General features: G+C 42.9%; 1 protein-coding gene and 1 long non-coding RNA gene across 2 annotated transcripts in view; one reads left to right on the top strand and one right to left on the bottom strand.

Moving 5' to 3' along the window:
* The window catches only part of ALCAM (activated leukocyte cell adhesion molecule), a 113,654-nt gene extending 102,977 nt beyond the window's left edge, over window positions 1-10,677 (bottom strand). The window contains exon 1 of the mRNA XM_015877581.2: window positions 10,559-10,677. Coding sequence (XP_015733067.1) covers window positions 10,559-10,649 — 91 coding nt within the window. The 5' untranslated portion in view covers window positions 10,650-10,677. The remainder of the gene's footprint in view (window positions 1-10,558) is intronic.
* On the top strand, window positions 9,158-9,791 carry LOC116654128. The gene is made up of 2 exons (XR_004309065.1): window positions 9,158-9,293; window positions 9,373-9,791. It is a non-coding gene; the product is annotated as an uncharacterized LOC116654128 (long non-coding RNA).
* Window positions 10,678-13,586: the final 2,909 nt, after the last annotated feature.

The following is a 13,586-nucleotide window of genomic DNA, read 5'->3' as shown; positions in this document are numbered from 1 at the left end:
TCACAAACTTCTAGGCATCAATGAACATGACACCAGAAGAAGAGACTCTACGGCAGTCACCATCTAGCAGGCATAGTGCAGCCACTTCCTCAGACACAGCATGGCTGCAGGTGTTGCTGAACACCATTAAGCTGTCCTAAGGGCTGCCAGCATTCAGCCTTTTCCTGCTGCAGAGCTCATAAATCCCATCCCAGATGATGTAAAGCTCCTGCTCCTAGTCCTGATTAGGTGCTCATCACATAACAGCTCCACTCTACCCAGCTTCCAGTTCAAAGCTGGGTCACGACACAGGAGAGCTCTTTAACATGTTACACCTGCATAAGTGTGCAAAGGAGGGCTATGAAAATGTTGAAAGGTCTGGAGTGCAAGGTGTATCAGGAAGGGCTGAGGTCCCGTGGTTTGGTCAGCACACAGCAGGAGAGCTGAAGGGAGGCCTCATGGCAGCTGCAGTTCCTCATAGGGAGCAGAGGCAGTGCTGAGCTCTGCTCTTTGTGACAGAGACTGAGCCAGAGAGAATCACATGGAGATATGTCAAGGGAGGGGTAGCTGGGGATTAGGGACAGGGTCTGCACCAGAGGGCAGTGGGCATGGAACAGAGCTGTGGGCACAGCCCCATGCTGCCAGAGTTCAAGGAGCACTTTTGCACCGTTCTCAGATATAGGGTTTGAATTTTGGGTGGTCCTATATGGAGCCCAGAGTTGGACTTGGTGGTCTTTTTGGGTCCCTTATGGATATTCCACAATTCTATGAGATTCATGCCAGGCTAAGTACCATGGACTCACAAAATGCATGCTTGCAACAGCAGTTATCAAAGATGCACATACACTGCAGGAACAGCTCATTAAAAAGAATAATAATAAACTAGCCTTTTATTTGCATCTTTACTGAGGAACAAAAGGCCACAAAATGTTCATTATTACTGAAGGTGCCACAAGGAATATATAGCTTAGATATTTTTGTCTCCCAGCATTTGAATGCCAAGTTTGTTATGGCACTTAAGTCCTCCCAAATAAAATACACTCTGTGATGCTTCCTACCCTAGCAGTGACCTCTCCCAAACCACTATCAGAGCCAGCTCAAAGATGTACCCTTCTGCTTTCAGACTTCATTGTTTGAGAAATCTGCCATATGCAGATTTCTCTTTAAAACCTATAGACCTTCAGCTTACTCAAGGGGTCACCTTCCTTCTTCCTTAAATGATATTTTTAAAAAGTTTTAAAAAATAAATAAATAATTTAAAAAATAGCCAGACCTCAGTCCTCTGTGAGCTAATGGAATTAAAGTGGGTTTTTTGTGTGTGTTTGTTTTAAGCTATTATTGCAGAAAGAACAGGGAAATTGCTAGAGTCAAGTGTTTTATTAACAGATGGGAAATTTAGGTCTTAACACTTTTGCAGTTAATGCATGCATGGATAAAACACTTGTTTTTCTAGTACCTTTCCTGCCTTCCTATAGCTAAGAGAGAGGGTCCATCTTTAGATAAAGAGCAGAGGAAATAGGAAAAACCTCCCAGACTTAACTATGAATTTTAGCAAAAAAAAAAAAAAAAAAAGTTTTTCAATGCAAAACTCCCTTTTAAGGTTCTGTTAAAATCTTCACTTCAGGATTTCTGTATAGTTTACTATGTTTGGTTACCGAACACCCAGACCATAAGCCACCAAATTCCTTATGTGGTTATGAAAAAAGGCTGTGTTGTAAAGAACACAGAAAAAAAGAAAAAAAAGTAACAAATATTTATTCTTTTGCAGGAAGAAAGCCTCCTCACAAGGAGCCATGGTCCCCAGCATGCTCATGTTCTGTTCTTTCACACTCGCATGAAAAGACTCATGGAACTGTCACAGCTGTTTGCAGATGACAGCATCTTGAAGGAAGACTAGAAACTGGTCTAAAAGTAAGAAAATGAGCAATTCGTAAGGCATTTGTGAATTTGAATTCACACCTAAGGCAATGAACCTGCCATACTAACGAGGCTAGGGTTTTATATATGCTTATGCAAAGTAGTTTCCAATTCTGAAGTTAATGTCTGGCCCTCGGAACAAATCCATGACCATCATTTGTTTCAAGTAACAGTTGGAATGCAAATCCTGCCCAGAAAAAAAAAAAAAAAAACAAAAAAAAAAACTAACAAGCTTTTAGGGTAAAATATCAACTTCAGTCCTCAAAACTGAAGATCTAATGAAGTCAGACAGAGAATTCCAACTACAAATGATTCACCTGCCCCTCCTACCACGTGTGCGGATGTCAGCCATTACAACACCCCACTTCTTTCTGGAGAAAGCTTCTGTCGGCTCACACTCTCCCATTCAGTATTCATTGAAGAAATACACTGCTTTATTCATTCCTCTGTGCCCTCTGCATCTGATGTAATGGAAAGAGAGTCAGAGATCGTGAGCATACTGAGCATGCTGAAGCCTATTTTTCTTTATCACTGCTGTACTCACAGATGGAAATAACGATAAAAAAAGTGACCCGCAGAGTGCTCTGCAAACCATTCGGTGACAGAGAACAAAGTGACACCCCTAAAGCAAGCAGACAGCTTTTTGCAGCAGTTCAGAGGGTAAGTATGCCCCTAGTAATAGCAGGAAATTTCTCAAGCATGGGAGGGATACAGATCCTTCACCTGCTCCAATGGACACCAGAGGTGACCATTGTTACAAGTCTCTGCTGTCTAGCTCTTCATCATCATGCTGTCCAGGAATACCTCTAAGCAGGACTGTGGGTGCAGAGATACTCCAAAGGCAGAATGCCCCCAACACAGCTCCATTCCCACTCCAATTCCCACAAGAAGACCTCATTCCCTGCTGCTCTCCCATTAACTCTCATACAGACATAATATCTTCCTCACAGCCCTTGGATGTATCAGCATTTTGATACATATACAAATAGATCCCGAGAACCTCAATTGAAAAAGAGTTCACCAGCATTTTCTACTTCATGTATGGATATCACTCGTACAACATGCCAGTTATTCTCCTTACCATCTCAGAAGTCTTAGATTTTTTCCCCCCAGAAACTGGACAGATGTCTCCTATCTAACCCTGCAGGATTCTTAGGAAAGAGATAAGAAATGACAAGTAATGACCTGCAGACCCAAGTGAGTTTGGATGAAATACCAGACCCTGACCCTTATCAAACCTTCAGGTGAACTACCAGGAGACACACTGACATCAGACATGCATATAGACACTTAGGAATTTGCTGCTGTGGGGCACCACACATTAACCAGGGTTAAACCTTGAGGGTAAAGGTTATACTTAAGGACTTAAACTTCAAAGGTAGGGCAGAATGTGTTGCATCATTCAACAGTAGTGTGGTGAGTAAAGTCACACTGAACCACGGAAGAGTTGCCCCTTCAGAAATCTGAAGCCCTGTTACAGAGGGCTAGAGCAAAACATTTACATTTGGTTTTAAATATCTATCAAAATAACAATAACACTTATTTTGACAACCTTAAAATGCAAAACATAACATCATGCAATGTGAAGTTTCTGCCATTATTTGCTAATATTAATGGCGGCTATGTAAAGCCACAGATCTGCCTGCACAACAAGCCCTGTACTAGGAAGAATGAGTGCTCATGCAATAGTAAGAAAAGTAATTTACAAATAGAAACTGGTAACTGGGTGGACATTCATAATACTGACTTCCACGTTGTTTTTGTGTAGAGAGGGTTCAAGATTAGCAGTAAAAACTGCTTGATAAAAAAAGTTTCAGTAATGTATTCAAGTCAGAAAAATTATCCTCTTGCCCACTTGTCAAGCTACCAAGCACAAGAGACAAACAGCTTCTTCATTTACATCAGGTAAATCATGTCAGTGTCAGAAACTTAAATCTTCCTCAGCTTGCGAAAGCAAATCTCATAACGTTGTGTCAATATTCATGAGTTAATTTTAATATGTAATACTTATCCTATCATCTTGTCTATATGCAAGCACTCGTTATACTACTTGATACACAGTATCAAGCATGAAGGAATCAGTTCTGAAGTCTTCTCTTTTGCAATTACACACCTGTACCAAAGTTCCCCAGATACTGCCTAGGTACTCAGTTCCTCATCTTTCTTTTTTTGTTCCGCATAAGGCTTTATATGTAAGGATTATTATGTTTGTCTCTGCTCTTCAAGAACACTAGAATAATCCGATGAACATGGTTTTATCTGAACAAGTAATAGAATTCACTTAGTCAAACACACAGTGCTTTCTAGATTTCATGACACAAAACTGTATCCTAAAATGGAGTAATACCCCAGGCTAATATTCTACATAGTGCTCAGCTAAACATTTCAGAAACTTCTATTAAAGAACATCATATTCCACAAATAATATTCATACCTCACACCTGCATTCATCTATACATTGCTTTAATTCCAGCTTAAACTGGAATTAAAAGTCCTTTCTGTAGAAGTTTACCATACCACTCAATAGATAACCCTCTCCGGTCTTCCTAATCTATGAACCTTAGCAATTCTTCTTGGCCAACACAGTAAGCTCACTCAATTCAATAACAAAAATCAAGTCATTCATCTTCTTAAAAATAAATAAAGATAATGAATATACACACATTATATTTAAACTATACATGTAAATATCAGAAACATCACTTGCAAATCTAGCTGTATACAGCCAACATCTATTTTTGAATTCAATATCTAGGGCTATATTCTCCAATTAAATTGAAAAAATAAATACAGAAAAATAGATTACTGCAGTAAATAAAAATACAGGATCTGTGAGAAATACAAGGACTGAGATTAGCAGAACAGTTACCACTTTTCTGCATTTACCTGCCTGTAGAGACGTGGAATAGGATAAAAGCATGCGAACACATATTTGAGCTGGCATTTTTTTGCTATAACCTCGAATCCACACTTACAGAATGGTATGCATGTTCCAGTTTCTCTTTATGATCCTAGATGATCTTATTTTTGTTAAATAAACAAAAATAATACTTTGTCAGTGTTACTGTAAGTGCTTGTGCTTTCTCTTGCCCCAGCAGTCCATCAAGTGCAATCTTAACATTTGCACCTTGTTACATCCAACACCATTCTTGGTGCAGCTCATCCCTTGAAAGTACCCTCTCTTTATTCTAAATTCATTTTGAATTATTCCATGAAGTGCCCTTCAGACAAGCAGACTTCAGATGAAAAACAGATTCTGAATACACCCATTTTAAAGACCTGCAAAGCCTTGCAGCAAGGGGAACGCTCTGTAACTGAGTCACACCTCTTTGGATTTACCCAATTGTGTGACTCAGATTTGTCCTTCCTCCTTCACGCAACAGGAAGGCTGTGAACAAAGTAAGATGCATCCAAAAAACAAACCCTTTGCCACAGAGTACTGTTAAGAAAGATTTATTTATTTTTTTTTCCCCCAGTGCATCTTTCTGAAGCCAGAGGTCTAAGAAAAAGCACAAAGATGTTCTTTCTAACAGTAAGGTAGTGGAGCTCCCTCTATTGAATTAGCTGCCAAAAGTCTCTTCAATTTATTTATTTATTTAAATATAAAAAAAGAACCACAAGGAAAAAAGAAACCACAACAGTTCCCAGACAGCGCTCACCTGCCAGAAAGGCAAGTTGTATCAAAGAGACAACTGAAGGTAGGGGCAAAGCCACCAGACACGGCTAGTTCCCAGTGAGTACTGAAGAGCCACTGGCTCACCAGGGCTCCAAACGTGGAGATTCCAGCAGTCTACAAGATCTAGAGAGATGCTTGAAATTTTACTGATGTTTCAACACTTTCCCCTAGGGCTGAAATTGCTACAGTTAATATCCATGTTTAACAATGCTAGGGAATTCTACAAACTATACTAGTACAGCACACAGTGCAACACACGAAAGCTGTGTGAGCGTTTGCAGTTTTCCTTCCACAGTAAGAGGTTAACTATACACAAAACAGTCTAATTGAAAACAGGTGATACAGATACATAGGCTGCGGAAACACTCATTAAATCACGGGCTGCACTTTTTGCTTGTTATCAGGGGAACAGCTAAGTATTTCCATTGCTATTGAAAGCACTTCAAATGCTTTCTAACCAAACATTACAGAACTGTTCTAACCCCTGATAACCTCCAAGAATCATACCCTAAAGCTGCTCGGCTCTCCATCTCCACTGTTTTATCACTTCCTCCTTTTTTACTTCCCAAAAGAGGCATATTTCTTATCAACAAAAAAAAATACCAGCTCAGTAGAAATAGAAGTTGTTTTAATAAATAAATGCTTATTTGCCTTTCTAGAGACATGCATGTATGATAAGGAATGAAACTTTATCTTAAGCTAGGCAGATATTCCTCTGCAAAGCCACCACCTTAGAGGAGTGGATTAACATCCTCTGGGGCTGGGCTGACTCTGATTTAGTCCCAACAACACACATTGGGGAAGGAGAAAACCAAAACAAAGCCAGAAAAGAAAGAAGGGACAGAAAGTTGATCTGATCACTGCCACTGATCTGTTTTGAAGCTGTTGATTGTACTAGCTTCACTATGATCTCTTCTTACATAAGAGATGAGATTCATTTTCAAGCACGTCAGAGACAGAAACGTACATCCTCCTTCAGTACTCATACTGTTCTTAATAAGAAGAAGATACCAGGATAAAGAATGTGTAGGTCAAAGCCTTGTCGTCAGGGAAGATAAATTCAAATCAAGGGGAGTATTCAAATGAAATGAATTATGTTCACTTTTCCCTGGAAAAATCATGCTCTGTTCAAGTCAATTCTAATTATCACCCCACAGCATTTACAGTTCTTGGAAGATTCTCTCATTTGAGCATTGGTGCATGAAAGCATAACTATTTTTCTTGAAAGCAAAAGAGCTCAGGAGACATCAACATGCTGCAACAGGTGCTCAGTTCCCTCATACAGGTGTGACCTTACAGTTACATCTATTTCCAATTTTAAAAAAATTACATTATCAAACTGGAGGAAAAAAGAAAAAAACAAAAACAAAAACAAAAAAACGATCTGGTAACCAACCCAGAGGAACCTTGAGAACCGAACAGAGAGACTGTGGTTTTTATTTATAGTATTAAAATACAGCCTATCCTGTATTGCAGCCTGCAGAACTGAACAAGACCATACAGAAAAACCCAGATCATTAGTGATCTGAAAAAGCAATTTCTACAGTTAGTGTGGTAATGTAAAAGAGAAACCCTCAAGTGTGAAACAGCACTGCAGAGCCAGCCTATTGGAGACCACTGTGCTTGTGGTCATACAGTGCAGATCACAATCAGGAGAGACCGAATATGGATCTTCCACTGTTGGGAGATTCAGCTATAGGCTCATTCAATCTCTCAAATGTTAACAGGTCTGAAGCACAAAAAGTCACACAGTTGTCTCCCTTCTTTCCAGTCTTCTTCTGTTTCACTACAGGCTCAATAATCAGACGGACCCTCCCCTCCTCCCCCCCGCCCCCCCAAAAAAAAACAAACAACTCTACCAAAAGGCCCTGTAGTAGTATTCAAATAAAAATCCCACAATGGCGTAATGTGGTAATGACCAGCAAGCACATTAAAGCTATTGCCACTACAGTAATCCTTAGTTCTAGATTTGTGCCATGCATTACTAGGTAGGACATTATGGAAATCTGTAGTGAGCACTCAATAGCACAAGACTATAAACCACATTACAGAAGTAGGATATTTGCAAGAAAATTGAGAGGATATGTTTAACCTTATCACAAAGGTGTAATTTGCATTATGTAAAGTAATGGTATTTTCATGATTTTCCCCTTCATGTATCAGCTTGCACAGATAGAGATTCAGTTCCCCAAAACCTACAGCTGGAGAAAAGCCAGCCAATAGTTTTGTGCCTAGTACTATGAAAGCTGAAGCTATTTGCCCTGGTATTACAGATTAACACCCTAAGTTACATCCTGTAAGGAAAATGGATGAACCTATAACTAAGTGTGTTGACTCTCACACAGGCTGGGAAGCGGAAATAAGATATCATGGAATTAAATCTGGTGTACCACAGAGATACGTATTTCATGAACATAACAAAACGTATTTTTTCCAGTTAAAAGATGGTTTGGTTCCCCTAAGGAGCTGAAGAGTGGTCTGAAATTTCAGAAATATATAGATCTGGATGATTGCTGTTCTTGCCCTCTGTGTGCCAGAAAACCAACAGAGGAGGGGCAGCACAGGAAAATGAATTTCTAACATATTCTTACTAACAGAACTTCAAAGCGGTTTTACAAAGAAGTTGCAGTTCCCAAAACAAAAATCATTTAACAACTTCTAGCTCACTTTTAAAGAAGTCTCTGTGCATTGGACAACAGAAATATAGCAGATCGAAACAAGATATATACATGGTACAAAGATCTCCTGACCTCCATCTTAGAAAGGCTTTGTGAACTTCAGGTCTTAATACAGAAAATCAGTTTTCTCAGATCAATGTCCTGCTTGATATACCAGGAAAAAAACAAACAAACAAACAAAAAACCCAACAATCTTCACCACCACCAGCAAGAACAAAGTAATCATCCTGTGAATATGAAGGCTCCACACTGCCCTTTCATTACCATGACACAGTTACCAATCTTGAGTAATACAACACCAAATGAGACTCTGATCTTCAGAATTATCATAAACCAGAGACCAGGAGAGAGGGGGAAGCACCACAGTTAGCTCATGACTGAAAATGGACTTTCCACATGTAGTCATCTTCCTAGAAGAGCCCAAGCATTTAACCGGTATTCTCATTTACTCAGTCCTAGAGTTAGCCTCCTAGCCCCACACTTGGACATGGACCACCTCATTTTAAAATAGAGCTCTTCTTAGGTAATACTATCTGCAAAGAAAAGCTCAGTATTTCTCACAGGAATCCCCAGCCAGGCTGAATATTGCCAGACAGATCTATACCTGACACACATCAACTTTAAATATGCTTTTAATAATTCAACCTTTGCTTGCCATATGAAAATCTGAAATGGAACTCCCCAGTGCCAAGCATGATAGTAATGGATCCAAAATTTGTGGTAGACGAAGGTAAACTGGCATGACACAACAAAGGCTGCAAGGAGTAAGGAATGTGAAAAAAGCAGTAATGCCAAAAGCTTAACAAGTATTGTTTTTAAGTATCTTTTGTCCTCTGGGGAATAGATGAAGAATGTAAGGCTTAAGTTATAAATCAGGCTTTCCAGGCATTTTCTGTAGGCTGGGAAAGTTCCTGATCCGAGGTGGGGCTTTGTTCTCCCCCCATGCATTTGTTTTGCTTGATCTTCTCATCGAGAGGACAAGGAAGAAAGGACAGCAGAGAGAACTCTGTAGACGCTGGATGGTTTACCTCCAGACTCTTTAGGTAATAGCTAGTGAAATTCCATCTCCTCATAGACCTCCATCAGCACAACCCTTAAGATAAATTATTTTTATTATTTCAGATTTCCTTCGGTGGGTAAATGTGGACAGTCACAGCAAGTGAAATCAATTCTTATTTACATTAGCGGAAAGTGGGACAGAACTCTCTACGGGGGACATGTCTTGCTTCATCACTGGGGTGCTTATCTCTCCGGATACTCCACATGCCTTCAGCATTTCATAACATGAAAAATCTTTTCCAAAGAGCTGCTCTACACCACAGAGATCAGCGCTGACTGCAAACTCCGCTGCTGAGACATTTGTAAGCCGTACTGTATTTGCCAGAGCAAAACCAGAGCAGAACAGATTAATACAGTACTTACGCTTCTGTTCCTTTTGGATCTGTGTTGCAAATCTAGTTTGTTTGTGTTTGGTGGGGGTTTTTTTAGAGTTTTTCTTTTAGCTATTCTAATAGAAATTAAAGCTCGAGCTATGCCAACAAGGTAAGGCTGCCAGTTCTATACTTAACTGATGCACATACTGAGTAAGCAGGGTTACATCGCTGGTGAAAAGGGGCTCCTGAAGCGCTGTCCTTATCTCGCTGCTGCATATAAGCGGTTAACAGAGGAGCGCACAGCAGTGAGGCACAGGCTGGCAATGAACGAACGCCAACTCCACGGCTCCTGCGAGCCCCGCGCTCCCGGCACACACGGGCAAAGCCTTTGCTTCAAAGCAATACAAACTACTGCCACAGGCTGACGCTCTTTCTACAGGAATAATGAGACGCTCTCCGTGCCGAATGCACAACTCCTCACTTCCCAGCTTCTCCCTCAGACTTCACTTTCACGCTCAATATTTACAAAATAAAGCCTACGAACGCCTGACGGCTGTAATATTCCCATCTCCGGTGGGGGGATGCGGCGCTCCCCGAGGCGCAGAGCAGCCCCGAGTGCCGCTGGACCCGCCCTGAGCAGCGCTGCGCTGCGCCCCGACCGCGCTCGGGACCGCGCTGCGTTGCGGGCAAAGCAGCCCGAGCTCTGCTCCGTCCTCGCCCGCCCGCTTCCCGATGGTTGCAGGCGCTACCACGGGGCACGGCGTCTTGCTCGCCCTCCCGCAGCCCGCTTCCCCGCATCGGCCACCGGGATGAGACGGGAGGCGGTGAGCGCCGGGCGTTCTGGCTTTGAGCGGACGGACGGGAGCCCCGGGAGGCACGGCCACCTGCGGCCCCGGCCTCGCTCCCGACGAGTCCCTCGCGTTCCGGGCACTCACCTGGCGGCACGCACAGGGCTGCGAGCAGCAGGCACAGCAGCGGGCGGCAGCGGCAGGAGACGCGGGCGGCGGCGGCGGGGGGCTCCATCATCCCGCCTGCCCGCGGCGGGACCGGGAGGCGGCGGGGAGGCTGCGGGGCGGCGGCGGCGACCCTCGGGGCTCTTCCCTCCGGCTGCGGAGCGCGGAGGCAACTTCTCTCCTCGCACGGCCGTCCGCGGGCGCGGCAAGTGGCGGGGCGGCTGCTCTCCCTCTCGGCGCACGGCGAGGAGCGACTCCGCACCGGAGCAGGTGGCGACTTCCCTCTGGCAGCCGAGCGGCGCTCCAGGACTGAGAGCGGCGGTAGGGAGGCGGGGCCGGCTGCGGCGGCGGAGCTGGTCCGGCCCCTCCGGCCCGCCCGGTGCACGCAGCGGGCGGCGGGGCGGGGGAAGCCCCGGGTGCGGCCGCCCCCGTCGCCGGAGCCGCGGTCCCCAAAGCCCCGGGAGGTGCCGCCGAGGGGGAGCGAGACTATGGGGTTGGGGAGCGCGGCGAGACCCGTGCCAGACGTCCCGCCCCTCCCCGCGTTCCGTGTCCGCGGTCGAGGTGTGTGTCGGGTGGGAGTATTGCAAATCGCGAGCGGAAAAAATAGAATTGCCCGTTCTGCTGGGTGCGTAGCCAAAAGGAAAGCTCACAGCGGTCGGTGGAGCAGAGGGTTTGGAAGGGAAGGGAGCTTAGGGCGCTGCTGGCTGCGGGAAGGAATGCACCGAAGGACGAGGGAGCGTGTGTTCGCCGCGTCTGCTCCGAAGATGAGAACGATGCCCGCAGCAGTCATGGAACGCGGACATCTAGCCCGCTGCACGGAGAGGGCGGGCTGGGAGATGGGCTGCCCAAAGTCACACGGCGAGTTCTGCCCGAGAAGTACGCCGGGTGTCCAGGAGCTGAAAGCGTGAATTATGCGCGTCATGTGGTCCCTCCAGAGGGACTTTACAGTAGCGAAATCTGACGCGACAAGAGCTCTGACTTATTTCATGTGAGCTTTTAGACAGGAACTTCCCCAAAAGTCCTGGAAGTCAAAGACACGCTTCAGTAGATTATTCTGCAGATATATTTGCTGTTCTCAAAACAATTTTCACAATGACTAAAAACTGAGAACACTTCGATATTTCTGTGGTGCAGAGTAGAATTAAAATAGCACCGTTTGTGCGTGTCTTTCCCCACGTACTGCACTTGTTTCCACTAAAATGAGGCAACGATGTTTCACTTTAAGAACTGAAGCACCGTCTTCAACTCACATCATCCTTCTATTCTTCCACGTTATTATTATCTTTATAATAATTGTGTACTTCACACTATGCAATCAGTTTAAAAACTATTTTACTTTCTCTACTTACTGCTCATCTGAGCCTTTGTTTTCTGTGGAGATTTCTCTTGGCATATTAGTAAACAGATTTCAGGAAAGAAAAAACCCCACCCTACTTTTAAGATCAATAATTTTTTTTTTTTTTGTCTTTCTTTTGAAGCCACTTTATAGTTCCTATTCAGAGTTTTTTCTTGCATGTTTAAAATCAGCCTTGAGTACTCATTAGTTACAATATGTAGTAATTTTATTGCTGAAGAGCCTGGGGATTCCCCTAAGGGACAGGACAAGAGGAAATGGTTTCAAACTAAAAGAGGGAAGATTTAGATTGGACACCAGGAGGAAGTTTTTTACAGTGAGGGCAGTGGTGAGGCGCTGGAACAGTTTGCCCTAAGAGGTGGTGGATGCCCCATCCCCTGGGGACGTTCAAGATCAGGTTGCACAGGGCTCTGAGCAACTTCATCTAGCTGTTGGCATCCCTGTTCATTGCAGGGGAGTCAGACTAGATGGCCTTAAAGAGTTCCTTCCAACTCAAATGATTCTATTCTATGAATATCTTGAGTTACATTGTATAGAGTTATACGGAGATGACCCACTTAATCTAGTTCAACATTGTATTTCTCTTGTTTTTGACTTGTGGTATGTGTTGGTTATCCTACAGCTCTGGCACAGTTACAAATGGAAGGCCTGATCCTGACTTCTTTATTGATATGGAGAAACCTGATAAAGTAATGGGGATTGTGGATGGGAGAAGAGATTGAAAAGTCAAACTCTAAAAACTGTCTGAAGGCAAACAAATGCAGAAGATGAGAGGGCTTATAGGGCAGAATGAATCATGGTGCACTTAATGTATATTTAGTTTTGAACATGGCAATAGCGAGTTCAATTTGACAGTAACCAACTAATAAATGGTTTGCTGGATGAGAGAAGTAAATAATGCCCAAGCACCTTGTTTTTAAAGCAGATGAATAGCTGTTCCCTCATTTGCATAAAAATAATGGATAGTATATGTTTTCTGTCAGTGGAAGTGAGGAAATGCTTGTGAATGTTGCAAGTAATTTCTAGTGGCATGCATGATGCAGAGACTAAAATGTGAGCTAAAGAACAGTGCATTCCAGGCAGGCAAGCATTTTAAAGTGTATGCTTATGATACCATTAAAAACAATTATTTGATGACTTTTGCTCTCGTGTCAATACTGGATGTGCTGTTAAAAGTCTGTAATAAACATGAGAAATGCAGAAGATAACATTGTGGACATAATGCTGAAATCAGAACCATGATTTGTTGTGGGTTTCCCTCACTACTTTGTCATTTCTCTTCAAAGCTCTTTCTACCTTTCACTTGAAAGGAGCTCTTTGAATTCTGAGTAAATAGAAAACATCTCAAGCTCAGATTACTCAAATGTTTTGATAACTTTACGGGAATTTAAATGTGATTAGAAATTGTCAAGGTAATTATTAAACATATCTTTATGTGCTGTGTCATTTAAACTGTCCTCACTACTGAGATCTGTAATTAATTCCTTTAATGTCTGTTGGGCTGACACAATATAGATCTACTTTTTTTTTTTTTTTTTTTTTTTTTTTTTTAACAAATTATGTTCTTGGGGCATGCTCCTGTTCCCCTTGAAGTTAATGGGAGTATGAGTGAGTCACTGCTCTGTCGGGAGAACAGCAACTGCCTGGCTTAATGTC

Source organism: Coturnix japonica, chromosome 1 (assembly GCF_001577835.2).
Source record: "Coturnix japonica isolate 7356 chromosome 1, Coturnix japonica 2.1, whole genome shotgun sequence".
NCBI lineage: Eukaryota > Metazoa > Chordata > Aves > Galliformes > Phasianidae > Coturnix > Coturnix japonica.
Note: the sequence above shows the minus strand (reverse complement) of the source record. Positions and strands in the feature narration are given on the sequence as shown.